At 41.2% G+C, this 24189-nt stretch overlaps 1 protein-coding gene across 2 annotated transcripts in view; it reads left to right on the top strand.

Moving 5' to 3' along the window:
- Positions 1 to 24189, top strand: part of BACE2 (beta-secretase 2) — a 54846-nt gene that overhangs the window by 18990 nt on the left and 11667 nt on the right. For both annotated transcript variants that reach the window (XM_073360344.1, XM_073360351.1), the window contains exons 2-5: positions 6689 to 6777; positions 18924 to 19140; positions 21008 to 21136; positions 23265 to 23399. In XM_073360344.1, the coding sequence (XP_073216445.1) occupies positions 6689 to 6777; positions 18924 to 19140; positions 21008 to 21136; positions 23265 to 23399 (570 nt within the window). The remainder of the gene's footprint in view (positions 1 to 6688; positions 6778 to 18923; positions 19141 to 21007; positions 21137 to 23264; positions 23400 to 24189) is intronic.

The raw sequence follows: 24189 nt of genomic DNA, 5'->3' as shown, positions 1-24189 counted from the left end.
AGGTTCCTCCCCCACTCTGAACTCTAGGGTACAGATGTGGGGACCTGCATGAAAAATCTCCTAAGCTTATCTTTACCAGCTTAGGTCAAAACTTCCCCAAGGTACAAAATATTACATCCGTTATCCTTGGACTGGCTGCTACCACCACCAAACTAATACTGGTTACTGGGGAAGAGCTGTTTGGACACGTCCTTCCCCCCAAAATACTTCCCAAAACCTTGCACCCCACTTCCTGGACAAGGTTTGGTAAAAAGCCTCACCAATTTGCCTAGGTGACTACAGACCCAGACCCTTGGATCTTAAGAACAATGAACAATCCTCCCAACACTTGCACCCCGCCCTTTCCTGGGAAATGTTGGATAAAAAGCCTCACCAATTTGCATAGGTGACCACAGACCCAAACCCTTGGATCTGAGAACAATGAAAAAGCATTCAGTGTTTTACAAGAAGACTTTTAATAAAAAATAGAAGTAAATAGAAATAAAAAAATCCCCCCTGTAAAATCAGGATGGTAGATATCTTACAGGGTAATTAGATTCAAAAACATAGAGAACCCCTCTAGGCAAAACCTTAAGTTACAAAAAAGATACACAGACAGAAATAGTTATTCTATTCAGCACAATTCTTTTCTCAGCCATTTAAAGAAATCATAATCTAACACATACCTAGCTAGATTACTTACTAAAAGTTCTAAGGCTCTATCCCTGGCAGAAACCAGCATACAGACAGACACAGGCCCTTTGTTTCTCTCCCTCCTCCCAGCTTTTGAAAGTATCTTGTCTCCTCATTGGTCATTTTGGTCAGGTGCCAGCGAGGTTACCTTTAGCTTCTTAACCCTTTACAGGTGAGAGGAGCTTTCCCCTGGCCAGGAGGGATTTCAAAGGGGTTTACCCTTCCCTTTATATTTATGACACTCAGTGATTGGCAGGATACGGTTTCCTGAAGGGCTGGCTGATGTCTGCACGTTTGAGTATTTAGCTCCCATGCTTGGGCATTATCAGTACTTCACTTAACTATCAATAATGATACTATAGGAACACCACATGTTCTAGCAAATAAGTGGGACAGAGATCAGAACCAGAGATGACTGAGGTGTTGCCAGATGGAAAAAGACAACAAATCAATAGTCAAATGTTTTGTAGCTTCTAAAACTGATATTAATCAATGGAGAGGGTTTTTTAAAAAACAAAAACTCCTAAAGGCACTCTGGTAAGTCTGTCACAACCCTGGTCAAGCTTCCCAGAATACTCACCCGGCTGCTGGTTTTGTACCCGCATGCTGGGACTTTGTGCCTGTAAGCTCCCCTTGGTCACTGGGTAAACTGGCATTTCTGGCACACTTCCTGTCTGGTACCCCTTCTGGAAGTGGGACTCCATGGCCTACCTGCCTGGGCCCCCAGGACCACTGCCTACCTCTGCAAGACCCCAGTAGCTTATGCATACACATTTCCGAGAGCTCCCTCTCATGGGCATTCTGGTTTACTGTTTAATCATTCTGGGACACTTTATCGTTAAAGGAAATAGACACACTTTGCAAAGGAGTTTCTAAAAAAATCGCTGGTTTTACTTCAGACAGCACAAGAGATACAGCTCCAGGTAAAATATAAACACTGTAGGCCATTCCCTGACTTGGTTTCCTCATCACTCTTGAATGTTCTTTGGAATTAGGGTCAGTATTCTTTCAAGGTTCCAAGTCCCCTGTGTTGGACTGTACTCCTCCAGCTCATGGCTTCTCCTCCAGAACGTATGGAGTCTTTCTCTGTGACTCCAGCAGTCAATGTCCTTCAGCTCCATCTGATCAAAGAGGTTTCCTCTTGCTCAAGCAACCTGCCCCATTGAGTCCCTCTGTGAGTACTTCATCAATTTCTCCACCTCTGTATGCTAGTGGGGATAACTGGCTTTTTTGTTCACCTTCTGGGGGAATTCCATCGCCTCTTCCTGCAGACAAGCTGGGTCAAACTGGTTTTTGTAGGCTTTAGCCATCTTTTAGGCTTTAGCTAAAGCCATTTTGTAGGCTTTAGCTATTGTTCAAAGGTACTCCCATTTGAATGGGAGCTATTCAGGTTAATGACTTGGGATTGTCCCAGATCTGGGAGACATATGATACCAGCTCTGAAAGCAGATGGTTGATTCCGCATATGCTGAAACACACTAAATGGCACAGCAACTTCATAAAATGAGCCAGAATTCATAAGTAGTGAATAGCTTCCCCAAATCATTACATCTTTTGTTTTAAATTGAAGTAGAGCAATATACAGAAAACTCTGCTTGATGTTGGATCAAAACCCAAATACTGGGAGATTTGGGGAATCCTTTAAATGATGTATTGGCAGGGATTTTAACTCCCTAATAGACATTTTGCCTGGGTTTAATATCTTGGCCAATTCAGAACAAATATAGATTGTGCCATATAAATGTATAGCCTTCCTCCTCACTATGTCATAACATGTTTAGCATATGGGATTTTAAATACATTTATGGCTTTGTTTTATTTCTCTTTACTAGCACAACTTGATGGCATTTTATATTATTGTGTCTTCAGCAAAAGAGCTACAAAGAATAGTGTGTAAAATGTCATGTTCAAATTTGGCATGGCAAAGAAAAATGTCACTACCTTGTCTGCTTTTTGGATTAGATGCTCTTAGTGTAATCCTCATCGTGGTCAACCCAACATGAATCGGACCAGTGGTGAATTAGCCACTGGGCCAATGGGGCCCCAGCCAATTGGAGGGCCCCAGAAAAATGGGCACCCGCATTCCCCGGAAGGAGTGCTGGGAGGGTGGAGTGGGGCAAGCTCCCACGCCCCGGCAGGAGTGCTGGGCAGGGGAACTGGGGACTGCAAATGGAAGGGGTGGGGAGGGACCCCCAGTTGATCTGGCCCAAGGCCCCACAAAACCTTAATCCACCTCTGCATAGGGACTTAAATCCAACAAAATAACACTCAAGTGTCCCTATAGATGTTCATTGCATGTCTTACAGTTCTATTAAAGGTGACCTACAAAGGAAAAAGTAGCTTCTACCTTCTTATATATATATATATGAAATTGAAGTTAGAAACAGCAATTAAAAAAAACCCTTTCAGGCTTTCCTTTATACATCAAATAGGAGCAAACAATCATGTCTTTTTTTTTTTTCTTAAATAATGCTTTGCACTTTAGCAGTCTTGCTAACTTATAATCTTTTGTTTGTGTTTCTGTTCAGTTGTGTTACTATGCTCTTGGATTTCTCAATAAATTCCTCTGACACTTCATGACAAAACATGGTGGTTGTTGGATACCCGCACATAAGTAACAATGATAACTCTAGCTTTCAGTGTGAACGGCAAGCTGCTTCTGTTATATTGGCAATGTACAGTGCAATGTAAAGTAGGCTTCAATATTTGGCAATGCAGAAAGGGTTTTCTTCATGATGAGATGTGAAGGAGCTGTAAGGAACTGCAGACCTAAAAAAGAAAACTCAGTAATTTACACCCATCCCAAAATGTTCCACTACTCACTGGATCTATTGTGAAGTCTACAATATCCGTGTTTGTATTAGCTGTCTGTGTCTAGTTATGCATAAATATATAGATGCAGAATGAGTTTGAATAGCAATTTGTCATGTGAATGCTGGTTATACTAGAGTGGGCTTGCGACTTTTTTGTGTTCTACTACTGTTCTTTGTATTTTAGGGGGGATTTTTTTTTCTTTGTTTAAGAACCAGACAGAGTGAATCCTGTACTGCTCAGTGAAGTAGGCAGTAAAATTGCCTTTTATTCAGGGATTCATGAATTGTGTGGTGCTGCCTTTCTGGGGTTTTAAAGTATCTTTCATATATGAGCTTTTGTGATTTTTGATTTTTAAATTAAACTCTTCCTCCATGTATGGTGCCATGCGTTTTACTGATGTCAAGACAACACATACACATATAATATTACTTCACTCAAGGATCACAAATTGTTTGAGAAACACTAATTAATTTGAAGTCTTGCATCTAGAGCTGGACATAATTTTTCAACTGAAATGTTTTTTTTCAACAAAAAATGCAGGTTTGGTGAGACCAAAACATTTTGTGAATTTGTGTCAGTTACACCAAATTGTTTCAGGGTTGTTTTTTTTTTAAAAAAAAAAACCTTTTTAAAATTTAATTTCAACACATTTGAAATGAAATGTTTAAATTGTTTTATTTCAGATTTACTCTTTGTTTTGAAATTGTTTATTATATCTATAAATGTAAAAATGCTTGGAATCCAAATGAAATGTTTCATTTCAGGTTGAACAAAATGTTTTGTTTCAAAATAAATTTATTTTTTCAATTTTGGGGGGAATTGCCACTGAACCAATCCATTATTTACCCAGTTCTATATGCAGACCCCCCCCCCCCCCCGAGGTAAAATGTGTTGTTTCTAACGGGCTTAGTCACTATAGCCATTTCTTTCTGGAAAGAATACTCATTTCTACTGTAAAGAAAAATAGTATAAAATTGTTGTTCTCTCTAGATAAATTGTAAGACGTTATTCCAAGCCATTGGTTAAATGAAGGATACAGTTTGTCAGATCATTATTTTATTGCCAGTCATACATAATGTTTTTCTTAAAGCCTCAGCTCTGGGAATCAAGTGAGTATGAGTATTTCAGCTTTCATTTTTTAGGGAAAAAGTAAGTTTCTAGCTCTTGTGGTTACAGAATAAAGCTTGAAAACATAATCTAAATGTACCCCAAAGTCTGAGAAACCAGAAGGCAAGTAAAAAGTATCCAAAAGCTATTATTTTAACTTACCTGTGATTTTTTTGAATGCTTTTGGTGTTGATAGCAATGAGGATAAGTTATTCTGTCAACAAGTGAGCAGTTCAGAACATTGTGCCATAGACTGATGGTCAGTTATTTTATCTCTACTTATCTGTTCAATCCCATATCATTTATTAACTAGGTAAACTAAAGTTACCCAAGAAAGTGAGAATGGAAACATTTTTATTTTTTAAATATGCTTCTTGGACTTGCCAGTGACTGCCCAATAAAAGTTAACTGAGGTGCACTCCCAATGCAAGTTTGAAAGTGACAAATCGTAAGGTCATTTAATGATGGTGTTCTTGAAAGGTTAACTTTGGAGAATTTCTGATTTTGGAACATTTCTACTCAATGTTGCTAAAACGATCATTTCAGGATGAACTGTGAACTAAAATATCTTGACCCAAACTCTACCTTTTATTTATTTATTTTTTAATCTATGTCCTAATGCTCCTGCTTCCCCCATATTTTATCCTTGTTTCTTCACTTCCTCTCCCACTTCTAACCTGGGACTTTTCTTTCCCATTCCCCGATCTCTCTCGGCTGCTTGTGCTATAGATATTTGAAATCTGTGTTTTATTTATCTCATCTTTTGAGTAAGAGGAAACGTTCATCTCCCCTTAGTTCTGCTACCAACGAGTCCTGGGGCAAAAACTCCATAAATTCTAACATATCTGATATTTTAATTGCGCTACATTGGGAATCCTTTCCCCCCCCCCCAACTACCGCCTCCGTTTACATCGATTATACAATGGCCACATTTTCAAGCCCAGGCTATTAACATATGCCCTTGATCTCTTCCAGCCAATCCTTTATCCCTATCTTTATCCCTCCAGCCAATCCTGACAACACTTATACATGTGCTTAACTTTAAGCATGCATATAGTTCCACTGACTACTTGTGTGCCTAAAGTTAAATGTGTCTGTCCACAGGATCAGGTACTACATAAACTCAAGAGTAACCCTAAGTGTTTATATCTCTTCCCCTTTTTAACACTTTTTTTCCCAAGGTTTAGCAGGAGCCAAGGAGTAAAATGAAATTCAAATGCAGAAGAGCTTCATAGGTGGAGCCAGGCTGCAAGATCCTAGTCCAGTGGTTCTCAAACTGTGGGTCGGGACCCCAAAGTGGATTGCAACCCCATTTTAATGGAGTCTCCAGGGCTGGCGTTAGACATGCTGTGGGCCAAAGCCCAAGTTTCCCCCCTCCTCCCTCCATCACTTCGGGCTCAAGCTTTAGTCCCCGCTCCTGCGGTCATGTAGTAATTTTTGTTGTCGGAAAGGGGTCGTTGCGCAAGGAAGTTTGAGAACCTAGTCTGTTTCCCCTGTAGTCAGCTCCAATTGCAGATGTACTTTTCAAGTGAACTGGGTGCAAACAGTGATTGCAGCTGTTTATAGCTCTTTGTTCAGTAGTTAGTACCTTATTCAAGGTGTCTCTCTACAGGCAACAGGCTGCCTAGAACTATACATAATGGCAGGTTTCAGAGTAACAGCCGTGTTAGTCTGTATTCGCAAAAAGAAAAGGAGTACTTGTGGCACCTTAGAGACTAACCAATTTATTTGAGCATAAGCTTTCGTGAGTTACAGCATACTAACAATTCAGAATGAATTTGATCCTTAAAAGATATTTGTGGAAAGCATTGAATGTATCTCCTTCTTGAATTATTGTTTCAGTGCTCTACTGCTGTTCCCTCTCCCCTTCCTTTGTAGACATGTGGATTCGTCAAAGCATTTTACTGTAGTGGGCTAATTTGATGAAAGGTCACAACAATATATCTTCCCTTACGGTGATTTTTGCATAAATGTTTGAGTTTATTCTCCACAAGAATATTCATCTCCGTTTATAAATTTAAGATTGTACTTATGTTTTCATCTAAGTTTAAATTTAATATGAAAACAAAACCCCCTTTCTTTTCTGGTTTTGCAGTTAAATATTCTGGTTGACACTGGAAGCAGTAATTTTGCAGTCGCAGCTGCCCCAAACCCTGATGTAACATTGTACTTCAATACAAAGGAGTAAGTATCTTCATAAAACTCTTTGAATAGGATTGAATGTCCTGGGTGCTGGACTGTATATGGAAAAGACAATGCAAAGCAGGTGGATGGGCTTCTATTGCAGTTGATTGCTGAATGTGGTGTATATGTCTCTTGTTTTTAGCACGAGTGTCTACCACCTTTCCTCATGCTGAGTATCTCCTTACTCTACAACTGGTTCCACAGATTTCAGTGAAGCTACTTGCGGCATGAGGTGGTTGTTTGTTTGTTTTTTTTTTTTAATCTGACCCTAAATTACTTGTACAATACCACATGCTCTAGAATCCAGGCACCAAATACAAGATCAAGATAAGCTTCAAGATTAATTGAAATGGCCTCAGGCCTTGTCATCTCAGGGTTTGGCTGTTTTCACCATTTTTTCTTCTTAGTTTAAATTATTTTAGGTAGGTTTCTGCAAAAAGATGCAACTATATCTAGGTTTGCCAGAATTTCACTTTTACTTTTTTTATCATTTTGACTGATATCAATCAGACATGCCAAACCCACAAAAAAACTGCAGAAATTGGGCTTGTTTTTGGCTTAATTGGCTTGTGAGTTGCTTGTTGGCTAGTTTTTTGGCTTGTAGCTTTTTTTTTTTTTTTAAGGCTCCCAGCAAGCAGAGTTAAGGGGAGGAGGAAGAGAGTCGGGGTGCCAAGGGGCCCACCACAGTCCCAGACTGCACATTGGGGGCATCTAATCACATAGAGAGTTGGAGTTCTTAGGGATTGGCTTGTTTTGGCCTTGTTGTAAAATGGGATTAATTTGGGATTAGCTTGATTTTTGGTTTATTGTTAAAGTTGGTGTGCTTATTTACCGCGTGAAAGTTGGCAACTGTGATATCAATGTTTATTTTTAAGCATTTTTAAAATTTTTATTTTTAATTTTAATAGTTGTGAAAACTTATGCATTGCAATTTTTATTATATTTAAATTTTCACAGTTGTGGGACCTTATGGGGGTGGTTAGAGAATTATTTAATGACAGTAGACATCGAGATTCAAAAAGTAAAAGCTTTATAACCATTAAAATGTGACTTGTCAACGTTGTGTCAAAATATACAGTGTAAATGTCTTTAAATCAAAGCCTGTTCTGAAGCAGCATTTTTCTTACTCTGTCTTTCTGTAAATTTTGATTTATCATCTAACAATATTTCCTCTTCAGTGCTCTCCCTGTCATTCTTAATATTGGAGTCCTTGTATGCCAACTGAAGAACCCCTGTTCAGTAATGGTTTTAAGGAGGATATAAATGTTATGGGGAAGATATCACCTGATTGCTTCCTGAGTAAAGCTGTGCAAATAACATATTTTCGCTTTGCTGGCAAATCAGAAAAACTAGGCAAAAAAAATCATTGTGGGTCAAACCAAACATTTCACTTGGATTTAGAGCATTTTTAATGTCTTAAAATGTATTAAATTTGAAGGAAGTTTCTAAATCAGAAGCTGTTTTGAATTAAAAATAATCAAAATGTTTTGTTTTAAAATGTCTAAAGGAAAGTCTTCTACTGTTTGGGAATTATTTTTTGTTTTTTCTACATGAACAAGTCAGCAAAGCTGACGTGAATGTCTGCAAAATGTTTAAATGTCGCTCGATCTGCATTTTTTGGCCGAAAAAGTTTTGACTGAAAAATTTCAGCTCTATTCTTGCTTTGTGAATGAGGGGAAATCCTCATTCTCCCTCCTCCCCCCACAGTAAGCTTTCAGAAGCTAAGCAGGACGGCCAATTCCAGCCCTCCTGTGAGAGCCATGAGGTGGGGGTTGTGGGAGGCATTGATTAGTATCGTAAGGCTCAAAGGGTGGGAGCAGAGGAGGAAGGGAGGAAGTAGGACCTACCCCCTCCATGGGGGCTGGGGAGCAGTGGTAGAATGGGGAAGGAGGTTTTCCTCTTACCCTACACCCTCCGGGTTTGTTGATCCCCAATCCTCCAGTAAACCATGCTCTTTCTTGCCTCTGCCCCAGAAGGCCTTAAAACAGCCCCAGTCCTGCAAACATCCAGAGGCTCACAAGAGGAGAGCCTAATTCCCATATCCCTCCTAGACTGTGTAGCAAACGATCCCCTATCTTGAGGACCTGCAGAGAGTGGAGTCTCCCTTTTTGTATAGACTGTAGGATGTCAGAAGCTTAGGGACTCGTTTCACAGGCTGGTAGGTGAGGACTGGGTTATGAGGAGACTTCATGGCCAACAGACCCGGGGGGAGGAGGGGATCCTTCCTTGCCCTCCTTCTCTTCCCCAGGGACTTCTTAGTATCTGTAGGGACAGGTCTTATCTCTAGGATTTAGGACCATTTTAAAACAAATCTACCACCCACCCAACACCATCCTAAGAATTGCCATACAAAACACTTGAAGGTTGTAATTACACGTCGGTGTTTTGTGTATGTTATCTTTGAAAAACACTTGGCAGAAAAAATGGACATTGAAATCCAGGGCTAAGGTTGCTCTTTGCTGTGCTTGTAATGAGTTTCACTAAAAGAACCACAACTGTGACTCACTCCTGGGAGATAGTTAACAAAAGGTAGGTGACACTGAGGGAATACAGAGAGGAACAAAAACATTCAACAAATCCTAACTAAACATATGTCATAAATATAAAGGGAAGGGTAAACCCCTTTGAAATCCCTCCTGGCCAGGGGAAAGCTCCTCTCACCTGTAAAGGGTTAAGAAGCTAAAGGTAACCTCGCTGGCACCTGACCAAAATGACCAATGAGGAGACAAGGTACTTTCAAAAGCTGGGAGGAGGGAGAGAAACAAAGGGTCTGTCTGTCTGTCTATATGCTGGTTTCTGCCGGGGATAGACCAGGAATGGAGTCTTAGAACTTTTAGTAAGTAATCTAGCTAGGTATGTGTTAGATTATGATTTCTTTAAATGGCTGAGAAAAGAATTGTGCTGAATAGAATAACTATTTCTGTCTGTGTATCTTTTTTGTAACTTAAGGTTTTGTCTAGAGGGGTTCTCTATGTTTTTGAATCTAATTACCCTGTAAGATATCTACCATCCTGATTTTACAGGGGGGATTTCTTCATTTCTATTTACTTCTATTTTTATTAAAAGTCTTCTTGTAAGAAACTGAATGCTTTTTCATTGTTCTCAGATCCAAGGGTTTGGGTCTGTGGTCACCTATGCAAATTGGTGAGGCTTTTTATCCAACATTTCCCAGGAAAGGGGGGGTGCAAGTGTTGGGAGGATTGTTCATTGTTCTTAAGATCCAAGGGTCTGGGTCTGTAGTCACCTAGGCAAATTGGTGAGGCTTTTTACCAAACCTTGTCCAGGAAGTGGGGTGCAAGGTTTTGGGAAGTATTTTGGGGGGAAGGACGCGTCCAAACAGCTCTTCCCCAGTAACCAGTATTAGTTTGGTGGTGGTAGCGGTCAGTCCAAGGACAACGGGTGGAATATTTTGTACCTTGGGGAAGTTTTGACCTAAGCTGGTAAAGATAAGCTTAGGAGGTTTTTCATGCAGGTCCCCACATCTGTACCCTAGAGTTCAGAGTGGGGGAGGAACCTTGACAACATAATATAAGACTTTGTAGCACAAGCATTTTGAACATATGAACATGGATAGATCGCACGTTTCTAATTCCAAACACTTCTTTAAAGCATAGACATACTGTGGGTGGAATCCTGGTCCCATTGAAGGCAAGGAGAGCTTTACAGTTGATGTCAGTGGGAGCAGGATTCCACCCCATTGCAGTTTACAGAGGTTAAAGATGGGGGCCTATTTGTATTGCTCTAAAACAAAATAAAAAAAATTTCAAATCCCTCCTCCCCGTCAATTATATCTCATGCAATTTCAATTCCATTAAACAACAGCAGTACACGCTGGGGATTATGAGGTGCTCTGACAGTCTTTCATTTGAAAAGTTAATAGTTCAACTACTCTTAGTTTAGTATGTAAATTATCATCCATAAGGATCTGTTTCAGTAATCCTAAAGTGGGATAGTGAGAATGTTCTCTGGTAATGGATGGAAACCACTTGAACCTTTTGCAAGTGAATTGTCAAGAAAAAAGTTCTTAACATTCTTTTTCTCATGCTGTTCAAAAAATACTTGTTGGTGAATGTAGCTTGCTACTTTTCCACAAAGGATTTACTTGAACTGTTGTGTGGGGTGTTTAATATATTTCAGATATCATGTTGAGTCTTCAATTAGACTAATCCTTTAAAAAAAAATAAAGTTACTTTTTTCAAATTGTTTGGTCATGAAAATCCGTCTAGTTTTCTTCTCTAAAACCTTTTAACTTATCAGTTTTGTTAGCTAAGCATTAGAACTGATCTGAAACGTCTACTGGGGCATGCATGTTCTTGATCATCCCTTGGACTTGGGAGGTAAATCTAACTTCCCAGTCGAACATATCTAAAAATTGAGAGCCAGGAGTATCCATAAATGGAGTCTACAGCCAGAAGGGACCACTGGGATCATCTAGTTGGACATCCTGCATGATAGGGGCCATAGGACTTCCCTGAAAGCATTCCTGTTTGAACTAGCATATATCTTTTGGAAAAACATGATTTTAAAATGGTCAGTGATGGAGAATCCACCACAACCTTTGGTAATTTTTTCCAATGGCTAATTGTCCTCCCTGTTTGGGCAAAAGAAAAGGAAAAAAAATTGTGCTTTATTTCTAGCTTGTTTTAGCTATATCTAATTGACATCATGCTAAAAATATACATAAGGACAAGCAGAAGTAAGTCACATTGCCTTACAGTATTCCTGTATGGTTTTAATGACATATGCACCGAAGAACTGAGTCCAAATAGAATACCCAACTTTGCCTTCTTGGCTAAATATTTAGTAGTTTAAACCATGGAAGAGATTTATGAGGAGTTTTACTGTTTTGGTTTGGTGGCTTTTGTGTGTTTTGTTGTTTTTGGTTTTTTTGGTGGGGGGTTGGTTGTTTTTTTTGTTTTTTTTTGTTTTTTTTTTTTTTTGGTTTTGGTTTTGGTTTTTGCCTTAGAGGAAGAATTGGCAACAAGGGAAATGATTGAAGGTCTGCTTGGCATTTTGATGTTTTTGTAATTGGGGGGTGGGGAGGGGGGTGGGAGAAGAGACAGAAACAACTTTTCATTAAAATAGTTCAATCCATTGATTCTCTCATTCTTTGCTATTGTTTGAGTTTCTTTAGACATTGACTTGGATCTGTGGAGACTGTAGGGGATTTACAGGAAAATATGAAGCAAACTTTCTCTTTGCCTAGTTTTACTGGCTTGTGGGGTCTGGGTGTGGCATTTTTGAGTGGCGAGTGGGGATTATGAAAGAATTCCATGTACTGATCATAGACATGTTGGGTGCTAGGTTTTCCTCATATTGCTCTGCCAGTGAATCTTCTCCTGAACTGATCTGCTTTCAAGGAAGACATGTACTGGGTTATGTTTTATTTAATACTGAAGATGGGTACACAACTAGCACTCAAATGAGACCACAGCTTATTTCCATTTTTGACTGAGGTCAAACTTGAAGTGTTTTTTGTTTTTATTAAACTGATTCTTCTTGGGTTTTTTTTTTTCTCTGCATGTGTTTTTTAAATATTACAGTAGCATGTACGTTATGCTAGGCACACTCCAAGTACAGAAGAGGTTAGTCTAAGGCCCAAATCCTGTAACATCTGAGCAGACTGCAGTGCCCATGTGGCTCTGGGTGTAACCGTTTACCGAGGTGTGCAGGATTGGGGACTAAGAAAAGACTTCCAAATGGTTTAGCTTTTAATATACTTTTTCTGTTTTGTTAGCAACATAAAACAGTAAATTCTGAAATAATTTCAGTCACTTCCCCAGTTACTCATTTCCCTCCCCTCTTCCCTCCCCCAGATCGAGTCATTGCCCCCTCCCTCACAAATCATCAACACAAAAAAAAATGCCCATCAACTGCAGGCGCTGGTGTCAGTGGTGCTCCTGAAGTGCATGCCCTGCTGCTTTGGCTGCCTCCTCGGCTTGTGCCTTCTGCCTCCTAGAAAGAGCCTGGAGGCTCCTATAGGCTGCATCACAGGGAGACACTGTGGGGGCTTCAGTCCCATGTGCTGGCAGGGAGAACACTAGTGGCCCTACAATCCCCATAGTTGCTTTACATGGAAGCAAGTCAGGGCCCTTTATTTGTCCCGGAAGTTCCGGTGCACTCCTTTCAGGGAGTGCTGGAGCCTCTTGTATTTTCTAATCATGGTCAATGTGGTTTGTGTAGGATTCTTTTTGTGTTAGTTTAAAATACTGGGACCATGAACTAGAACAACTTACTAGAAGTCAAAGCATTCTTGGATCAGTCAGATGAAAATATTGGCTGACTCTAGTCATGCAGTCCAGAGCAGATGTAGTAAGTGTATATACATGCCATAGAATAAAACTACCTCCGCCAGGGTGTCATCAGATCCCAGGATGCTGCTGGGTTGTCACTCTCCTAATAAAGGAGGGAAAGTGAATTATAGAATAAGGGTTAGATGCTCTCAATGTTGCTAGCCACATGTATTCAGAAATCAGAAGTATGATTTTTCTACTCTTCTTCCCATCCCCCTTCCCCTCCTCCCCCTAAAAAAGGGGGCTTAAAAACAGTGACCATTTATAAATGATTTTTTTTTTTTTGCCTTCAGGTATTTTTCAGCTTTTTATATGGAAGCCTTCACCCCTAATTTGTGTGTGATCATTTCAAGCTTCAAATTCAACCTTTAAATGCATTCACACAAGGAGATCTCACTTCTTGCTAAGAAGAGAAGGACTCTCTCTTCTTAATCCTTCCTGTCCTCTGGTGTTTTGGAAAGCTGTAATTTTTCACACTTTTTTTTGCCCCCTTCTTTATCCGCCCAGCCCCTGCCCCACCAATTCACGCTCTCCCATACTCTGTTGTCCCACACAAGCCCCCCCCAAATTTACCTGCCCCCTTTTTTCTCTCCCTTTCCACAGCCCCTTCAGATTCCTTCATAAATATTGCCAATTATTCAGACCCAATTTTGATTTTATACAATTGTTTTAATATTACAATACTGCTTTGAGACTTCATTTGGGATCAGGTCAGAGGTGAAAGTAAGCCGGTAAGCCCCGGGCTGGATCGGCTTCCCCAGGTGCAATTTAAAGGGCCTGCGGCTCCCAGCAGCGGCTGGAGCCCCCGGCCCTTTAAATTGCCTCCAGAGCCCTGCTGCCGGAGCCCTGGGGTAGTGGCGGCGGGGCTGGGGTGGCGATTTAAAGGGCCTGGGGCGGTAGCGGCGGCCGAGCTCTGGACCCTTTAAATCGTCCCCGGAGATCCGCCGCTGCTTCCCCAGGACTCCGGCAGGCTCCGGGGACGATTTAAAGGGCCCGGGGTGGTAGCGGCGGTCGGAGCTCCATCCCCGGAGCCCTGGGGAAGCGGCGGAATCCGGGGACGATTTAAAGGGCCCAGGGCTCTGGCCGCCGCTACCACCCAGGACCCTTTTAAACCACTGCCAGAGCCCCTGGCTGCCACTGTTACCCCAGGGAGGGGGGAAGGAGGCACTTGCCGGTACAGGGTGGGCCGGGGCTGGCTCTGACCTCCCTCAGCCCCGCCCCTTCCGCCTGAGGCCCTGCCCCTTCTGGGGACCAGAGCCGACCCCAGCCCAGCCCTGTACCGATAAGTCCCTAAACTTACTTTCACCCCTGGATCAGGTGCCCCATTGTGCTAGGTGCAGTACAAATGGTATACACAATCACGTTAACACAACTGTAGCAGTGACAAGTTAAAGGTGGTATGACTGCTTCTGAAATTTAAGGAAAGCGGATGCTCAGCTGGTTCTGGGACATGTTTAGTGACTGAGGTACACACCTGGCAGGAAGTTCATGAAGATGTGCTATTGGAAGCAGGTATTTTCAAAATTTGTAGGGGAGCGTGCTGGATAAAACTGCAATTAAAGAAGAATATCTCTAATTCAGATGCATGAAGGAAGTGATCTTTTTTCCCTAATGGAGAAGAGAAGAATAGACTCTGTAGCCAGACTTTCTAAAGAAATCCATAAGTACATTAGAAAAGAAGTGCCATTAAGATAAGAGAAAAGTACAGTTTCAGTATGTACTGTACTAAAGGTAACACTAGGAAAGTGGCATTGAAGAAGTGCCCCTAGGAGTGGTGCATTAGTTCACCTTTTTTTTTTTTCTTTTTGAGGATTATGGACTCTTACGGACCTTTAACCCTAACCCTAACCTCTTTAATGGTTAGACAGCCCTTAATTTTAGGGAATCTGTGAATGGAGTTTAGGTTTTTTTCTTTTCCCCTACCACTAGGCATAAGGGCTTCAAATTTAAGTGAAAATTTTTAAGTTGAAAACTGCAGTTTGGCTGCTTTATAGTCCAACAAAATAGCCAGGGGTCCCCTGTGCAGGGGTGGATGGAGGGCAGTATTTATTTGAGACTATAATTTGGTCTTTTGTTCATGGGCCAGAAGTTTAGGTATGCAAGAAAGCTGACACTCTGCTTCTTGAGAGTGCTTGCCTTTCCCCCTTTTTGGACTGGAGGTTGAGCTCCAAAGAAAGCTTTTGCATCCTTCTCTTCAACGAGGGCTGTGGGAATCGCACGCAGACCAGGCTGGGGTTTCTTAAGGAGTTTTCCACTGAGCATGAAAGGAGTTCTCCTTTCTAGGGAATGTCATGATTATATGGAAAAACTGGGAGCCTCCTATGCAATCTTGGATGCTCATGCAGTCCCTTATACACCACACTCCTTGCTACTGACCTAATAAGTTTCATGTGTTTTTTCCCTGGCTCTGCTGAGCTTACGGAAGGCCCTGTTACAGAGTAAGTTCACAGGAAAGGAAGCAAGTGAGTTGACCAGCTTCCACTTGCCTCTTGGGAGGGGGAAAAAATCTGGAATCCTTGTAACAAAAATATTCACAGCTATGTTGGTTCTCAAGGAAAAAAAGTGCTGAGGTATGTTAATGTGATAACCATTTTGGTGGGGTTTTCCCCCCAATTTTGGGGGGGAAAGGTATCAGGTTATGAATTCAAAATTTTCCTGTCCTTGGAGGTTGGACCATTTTTATTTATATATAATAATTTAAAAAACCATGTAAAGTAAACTATTCAACTTCACTGTGATTTGCGAAGATACAATGCACAATTTTGGAAGAGGCTGCTGTGTTGTGTTGCATAGGCTCGCTGCACTCTTCCTCAAGATTCCCATGAACGCTGGAGGTTAGGGGAATTTTGCTTGGTTTTGGATTTTGATGCAAAAAATTTTCATCCAGCACATCTTCATATTTAATTGAATATAAATGTGTGCTGAGAACCAAATACAGATGGTTCAACAAGCACAGCTTGTCTTTAATGTATATTCACTGCTATATATTTAAATTATACATTATAATACTATTTTACGTATTTACACATATTTAGTCATCACTATAAAACTCACTAACTTACAGGCTCCCAGCAAAGGTGGTTCTTACTCTGTGATGGTAAAGACGTATTGAACTAAACTAAGCCCTGTCATTTGGCACTAAAACACTGATTGCCAGGAAATTGGACCAAAAGTCAATCGCAAGAAATTCAAGTTTCATTGCTCTCCTGTAATGTTAAAAAAAAAAAAAAAAAAAATCATTGTGAAGTTCATGAAATGATGGTTATGTTCTTGTTAGAAACAGAGCCTTCAAAAAATAAAATCCTAAGTACTCTGTCAAGGCTCCTAAATATGACTTACGCTTTTAGCTTTTAAAGAATGGCTTTTGGCATGTCTGTCTGAAAATAAAGCACTAGGCTATGGCAATTCCATTTTCTGATACCAGCCCTGCACACATGTGCTTGGTGGGGCCCTGATTCTGCTCTCATTGAAGTCAAGGGCAAAACTCCCACTGACTTTAGTGGTGTAGAATCAAGTCCTGAATGTTAGCATTCAGAATGCTGTATTCAGACTTTCTTCAGGAAGTAGGACCGTACCAACCTCATCTTACCTCACTTTATCTGTCTCCTTGTCAATCTCCAAACCCAATAACATAAAACATTTCTAGTTTCCAAAACCCTGCGTGGATTTGCCCCTTCCTTCCTTCCTTTCGGAACTCCTTCTGCCCTTCTCTTTGACTTGCTGTTCCTAAACTTCTGTTGCCCCAAGTCCTGAAGCACTTGCATGAGAGGAAAGTGATCAGGAACAGCCAGCATGGATTCACCAAGGGAAGGTCATGCCTGACTAATCTAATCGCCTTTTATGATGAGATTACTGGTTCTGTGGATGAAGGGAAAGCAGTGGATGTATTGTTTCTTGACTTTAGCAAAGCTTTTGACACGGTCTCCCATAGTATTCTTGTCAGCAAGTTAAGGAAGTATGGGCTGGATGAATGCACTATAAGGTGGGTAGAAAGCTGGCTAAATTGTCGGGCTCAACGGGTAGTGATCAATGGCTCCATGTCTAGTTGGCAGCCGGTATCAAGTGGAGTGCCCCAAGGGTCGGTCCTGGGGCCGGTTTTATTCAATATCTTCATAAATGATCTGGAAGATGGTGTGGATTGCACTCTCAGCAAATTTGCGGATGATACTAAACTGGGAGGAGTGGTAGATACGCTGGAGGGGAGGGATAGGATACAGAAGGACCTAGACCAATTGGAAGATTGGGCCAAAAGGAATCTGATGAGGTTCAATAAGGATAAGTGCAGGGTCCTGCACTTAGGACGGAAGAACCCAATGCACAGCTACAGACTAGGGACCGAATGGCTAGGCAGCAGTTCTGCAGAAAAGGACCTAGGGGTGACAGTGGACGAGAAGCTGGATATGAGTCAGCAGTGTGCCCTTGTTGCCAAGAAGGCCAATGGCATTTTGGGATGTATAAGTAGGGGCATAGCGAGCAGATCGAGGGACGTGATCGTTCCCCTCTATTCGACATTGGTGAGGCCTCATCTGGAGTACTGTGTCCAGTTTTGGGCCCCACACTTCAAGAAGGATGTGGATAAATTGGAGAGAGTCCAGCAAAGGGCAACAAAAATGATTAGGGGACTGGAACACATGAGTTATGAGGAGAGGCTGAGGGAGCTGGGATTGTTTAGCCTGCAGAAGAGAAGAATGAGGGGGGATTTGATAGCTGCTTTCAACTACCTGAAAGGGGGTTCCAAAGAGGATGGCTCTAGACTGTTCTCAATGGTAGCAGATGACAGAACGAGGAGTAATGGTCTCAAGTTGCAGTGGGGGAGGTTTAGATTGGATATTAGGAAAAACTTTTTCACTAAGAGGGTGGTGAAACACTGGAATGCGTTACCTAGGGAGGTGGTAGAATCTCCTTCCTTAGAGGTTTTTAAGGTCAGGCTTGACAAAGCCCTGGCTGGGATGATTTAACTGGGAATTGGTCCTGCTTTGAGCAGGGGGTTGGACTAGATGACCTTCTGGGGTCCCTTCCAACCCTGATATTCTATGATTCTAAGTCTATACAGAACTTTTCTCCCTCCTCCTGTAAGTCAATGAGTCACTATTAAATCTGTCTCCTTCCTTGAATTACAATTAAGACTTTCTGAAATGCATATAACTTATGTTCTGTTGCTATGTAACTAGGAATTACATTCCTATTTACCCAAAATGGAATTTTTAATAACGTTAATTAAGTGTCTGTCTAAAACTATTAAATTAGCTTGGCATTTCAGTTTTGAACACAGAGCTATTCAGTTTCCTGTAAATTGAATGTTTGCAGTGGTGGTGTAGCTGTGTTGGTCCCAGGATATTAGAGAGACAAGGTGAGTGAGGTAATATCTTTTATTGGACCAACTTCTGTTGGTGAGAGACACGAGCTTTCAAGCTTACACAGAGCTCTTCCTCAGGTCTGGGAAACTAACCTGAAAGCTTGTCTCTCTCTCTCACCAACAGAAGTTGGTCCAATAAAAGATATTACCTCACCCACCTTCTCACTGAATGCACTATTATTTGTTTCTATAGTGGTACTGGTGCAACCAGAATCCGGGTCCTATTGTACAGTGTCTAGTACAATCCCCGATTAAAAAGCCATCTCAAATCCTGAAGAGTTTAATCACTGAAGGGGTTAAATACCAAAATAGGGGGTCAATTTCTCTTTCCATTCTCTACCCTGACAATCCTCCTGGAGTATATGTGATTTGTTTTCCAGAAGTCACTTTAAATTATTCCTACTCATGAAAAAAAAAAAGTTAAACAGTATTTGCATGATAAAGGAGCAGTTCATTTATTTTATAGCATCTCTTCTGTCTCCCACCCCGTTGTATAGGTCAAGTACATATAAGTCACAAGGCACTGATGTCGCTGTTCGGTATACTCAAGGAAGTTGGACTGGAGTGCTTGGCACTGATGTCATTACTATTCCAAAGGGAATCAATGGCACTTACACTGTCAACATTGCTACCATTCTGGACTCAGAGAATTTCTTTTTACCGGGGATTAAATGGCATGGAATCCTTGGACTTGCTTATGATGCCTTAGCCAAGGTAAGGCTCCCCCCCCCCCACCCCACCTTTCATGATTAAAATAAAGCAAAAAATAAAAACAGGGTAATGAAGGGAGGTGCTTTCAAATGTCATGGAGCATTCCCCTAAAGGCTTTAGACTCCTTGTCCTTCCCCCCCCCCCCCCCGCCTTCTCCCCACAAGCCCTTAGCAAAATTGTCAAGGCTTCCTGCCAGTTACGCCATGTCCGCTGGGAGCCTATCAGGTTTGGCAGATCCCAGCAAACCTAAATGGAGCTAAAAGAAAAGGAGTACTTGTAGCATCTTGCGAATGCAGACTAACATGGCTGCTACTCTGAAACCTAAATGGAGCTGTTACCCCCAATGAGGATTTAGGCTTGTCTGGGGGCTGATGACCCAGTTTTTGCTCATTTGGCCTGAACAATCTTCTAGTAGTGGAAGGTTTGGCTGTTGAACATACTACAGCACCCGGGTAAGTAACGTCTGGTAGGAGGCCACACATCTCCTAATATATATAAGGCTAGGACATGGAGCGTTCTTGGTGAATCTCTTTATGCTTGCTTGGAAGCTGATGCATGTTCTAGGCAAAGCCCCATGTTGCTGATTTTATTTCAAACAAACAAAAACCAAACATACATTGAGATTTGGAGTATGTATATCTGTAATGTAAGAGAGGAAAAAAACGTGCATAGGGTATTATTTTTATAAACCACACAAAGCCCTACTATTAAAAAGCCAGGAAATTTGGAGGAAAAAGGTTAAATTTACAATAACTCTAGAGATCTGGAGATGAAAATCAGACTACCCAAACTACCTTAACTCTACATTCATTGTGCTGCCCTGAGAAATCCAGAAACTCAAACTTGCCCACTTATAACGTAAAATGTGTTATCAGTTGCCACCAGAACTGGAATTCTTTACACGTAATTGGATGGCAATTACATTGAGTTGAACCTTCCTTACTGTAATGCGCTGTCACTGAGGGTAGCAGGGAGGGAAGGGAGCTCTTTTTCAAATTGCTGATTAGGCAAATAACATACTTAAGGGTTTTGCTCTCTTTTTATTAAGGCATTGGTTTTGTGAAGTTCTAAGGGTGCTCACCTCACAGGATCAGGCCCTAGTGTTCTGTGTGCTGAACAAATACCCAAGTGTTATGAAATGCAGAGCTGATATATCTCAATATAAACCTGCTCAGCTTAACTGCTTTTATAGAAACTGTAAAGGCTAGCGTGAGGGCACAGTATCACTCTAGACATGTAGTGTATGACAGCAATTATTAAACCAATAGTTAATTGTGGTAGGTGCATTTTGATATTCCACCCATTCCAAAGGAAGGAAGGTAAGATTTAGAAACTGAAGATTAGCGTTCAAATCTGAACTGCTGGATGATTGAGCTCTAAAATGCTGCCATTTGATCGTGGAAAAGTGGCAGGGAAAACTGATTCCTGATTCTTCTGCTGACCCACAATGCAATATATGGCAAATCCTTCTGCAGAAATTGAGTGCCCTTCGGTGCTTTTAGCAGTGAAATGCGTAGGCTTTGTCAGGAGCCAATACTGCAATCAATGAGTACACTGTTGTCTTCTGGATGCATGTATCAATGGCCAAGAATAAAAATGTGTGTGAGAAATATCTAAAGACAGGGAAATGACAAAAGTTTGTCTGTTCTGTTTTCCTTTTAATTAATTATTTAAATCTGGAGTGTTTGTTCATCGATCAGTTGTCAGAAATTCATCTTCGTCCACTGAAGGGGAATTTTGTGATTGATTCGCTTGTTTCTACAAAACCTATTTAAAATTATTCTTAAAGCAGTTTATCATCTGAGCGAATAATCCTGCATTTATCTGCTTTTTTTCTTCCTTTTTTTTTTTTCCCCTCAACATACTCTAGCCATCAAGTTCTGTGGGGACATTCTTTGATTCCCTTGTGAGTCAAGCGGAGATTCCCAACGTTTTCTCCCTGCAGATGTGTGGAGCTGGAAGGCCTGTTTCTGGAAGTGGTACCAACGGAGGTAGTCTTGTGGGTATCTGTCAGTCTGAAAGGGAAAAATCATTCAAACTAATCATTCTCTCGCTTTCCAGAGTTAATAAACATAAGAAATCTATTTTAATTTACAGAGTTTAAAGTGCCTCTTTATTCTTTCCACCTTTTATCCATTTTTACTTAAATATGCTCCACTAATTACCTTTTGGGTTTTTTTCTTTTGGTGTTTTTTGAGCCAACTGCTACATTTCATATTGAATTTTGTCTTTTTAATTAGAAACTTGTAAGAAAGAAGCACTGTCCCTTAACTTTTTGACTTGAGGCCAGATTCACCACCTTTGCTCACACTGAGTTGTCCCGTACTCTGCAAGTAACATAATTTAAATTAATAGGAACACTCGGAATAAAGTAGTACTTGATGTGAATAAAGCTGGCAGAATCTGGTCCCTACTCCTTGCAAATTTTTGCTACAGTTATTTTTGACAAATGTGTAAGTTAATACACTTGAGAAATGTATATGACAAAGAGCAAATTCTGATCTTATTGTACATAAGAATGGCCATACAAGTCATCTAGCCCAATATTCTGTCTTCTGACAGTGGCCTGTGCCAGAGCCTTTAGAAGGAATGAAGAGAACAGGATAATTTTGTGTGATCTGTCATTTAATCCCAGCATCTGGCAGTTGAAGATCTAGGGACACACAGAGCTTGGGGTTGTGTCCCTGGCTATCTTGGCTAATACCATCAATGGACCTATCCTCCATGAACTTATCTAATTCTTTTTTGAACCCAGTTATCCTTTTGGCCTTCACAACATCCCTTGGCAATGAGTTCCACTCACCCACCAGCATGAACTGTCATTCCAGTATATTTTGTACCCCTTTATCCATCAACTTCATGAAAAAACTTGTGCAGATACAGACAGACATTATCTTCCTTTCCAAAAGTGGAAACCCATTATTACCGTGTCCCATGGATTATCTTTATTCGACCAAGTTTCTGCAATGCCTATTATATCAATATCCTCACTTCATGCCAGGCACTCATCTTTCTTCATCTTAGTATTTAGTCTTAGTATTTCGTCTTCTAGCATTTGTATATAAGCCCTTGTATATTTTGTCAATAGTCAGTTGTTTGCCTCCATGTGTTTATATTTTAACTGGATTCTTTTATGTGTGACTGTTCCTCACTAGCTACTACCTGCACTTTACCGATTTTATTTCCTATTCTTTGTGTTAGACTATAGAGTTCCCCCTTTAATAAATTCATCCCTAAGGGATGTCTCTGCCCAAACCACATGCTCCTCTGCACCTATTGGCTTTCCCCCAGCCCTTAGTTTAAAAAAAAAAAAATCCTTTACAACCTTTTCAATTTTACATGCCAGCAGTCTAGTCCCATTTTGGTTTAGGTGGAGTTCATCTTTCCTGTGTAGGCTCCTCCTTTCCTCAAAGGTTCCTAATAAACCTAAAACCTGCCTCCCTACACCATCATCTCATCCACACATTGAGACCTGTAGTTCTGCCTATTTGCATGTGGAACTGGAAGCATTTCAGAGAATGCTACCATGGAGGTCAGTAAGACCAAGAAATGGCCTTAAATTAAAACTAACTAACTTTAGTGTATCAAAGGTACAATTAACAGAAATGGAAATGCTACCAGGAACTAATAATGGTAGCATTGACTCAACTGCCATATTGCATTTCTCTTAAGTGCATCTAAAAATTGCATTATTAGGCTATATTAACTCTTTTGTACTCTTAAGTGAATTTTTCATGTGAAGGCTAGATGTTCTTTCCCATTCTTGTGTGTTGCCTAGATTCAGCCTTGGCAGTATCATTAAAAACCCTGTTTAATTTTAACTCAAGAAGGGAACTCCCATAAGGAAATCAATTTGAAGTTGGCAGGCATTGCGGGCACTTAGGACACTTCAAGAGGAGGTCCTAAATAGGACTTTGACTTGTTAACTATAGCAAGTGCCCTCTGGCATCTTGACGTTTGAAATACTTGAAACATATCCTTTTATCCAATTGTGTTCAACAACTGAATTTTTGCAGATGGAGCTCAGTAAAATGTATTTGCCCTGTGTAATCACAGTTTTCTTAGTTTTTATGCAAGTACGTGGGGGAGTTTGCATTACTCTGAAACTTACGATTTTGTCTCTTCAGATCATGGGTGGAATTGAACCAAGTTTGTACAAGGGTGATATCTGGTACACACCTATAAAGGAGGAGTGGTATTACCAGATTGAAATTCTCAAACTGGAGGTTGGAGGCCAGAACCTTAACCTGGACTGCAGAGAGGTATTTGCAATGAGAATACTGTTTGTATATAGGTTTAAAAAAACAAAACAAAAAACACCACCCTAACTATTTTTTAAGCAAAGAGTCCATTCATTTGGTTTAAAACAAAAAGTGAAGCAATCCGAGTTAAACTCTGAAATGTACTGCCCTTCTATATGGAAGTATGTTGCAGCCCTCTTTACAAGATTTAAAAGTTGGTGACAACCCGTGAAAAAGAACAAACTTTGTACATCTTAAACAATACGATGTGTTTGTATATATGCCAAACACATGAAAAGGAAAATGTTTCAAACAGCACTGTCACAGGGTGGCTGGCCCAAGGTTACTGAAATAGGTCCAGCGCCTCTGTGCCAGAACATCTGCTCCCAGTTGAGCCAATTAAGAGGGCAGGGCTGCCTTTGGGCTATAAAGGGTCTGAGGGAATTCAGTGATGGTGCAGCGGTCCTTACCCATATGCAAAGTATGCAGCTGCCCCAAATTTCCTGGTGCCCTGTGCAGCTGCATGCTGCTCCAGCCCCCGCTCCGCCTCTTCCCCATGGCCCCCGCCCCTGAGGACTGCAGCAGGGCTAGGCCTGCACTCACCAGCGGTGGGAAGTGCAGCGACCTTGACCCAGCTGCGCTGCTGGTGAGTGCTGGGGGGTGCTTCCCCTCTGTCCTCCAAGCCAGCCCTGCCCATCCCCTCCCACATGGAGGCCTGGGCACCCCCTCTCCCCCCACACCCCATGCGGGAGCTGCGTATGGCCCCAGAACAGCTAGGGACGGCCCTGAGTGAGGGTAAAACTAGAAGGGG

Source organism: Lepidochelys kempii, chromosome 1 (assembly GCF_965140265.1).
Source record: "Lepidochelys kempii isolate rLepKem1 chromosome 1, rLepKem1.hap2, whole genome shotgun sequence".
NCBI classification, from domain to species: domain Eukaryota; kingdom Metazoa; phylum Chordata; order Testudines; family Cheloniidae; genus Lepidochelys; species Lepidochelys kempii.
The sequence above is the reverse complement of the archived record's forward strand: the minus strand, read 5'-3'. Positions and strand labels throughout refer to the sequence as shown.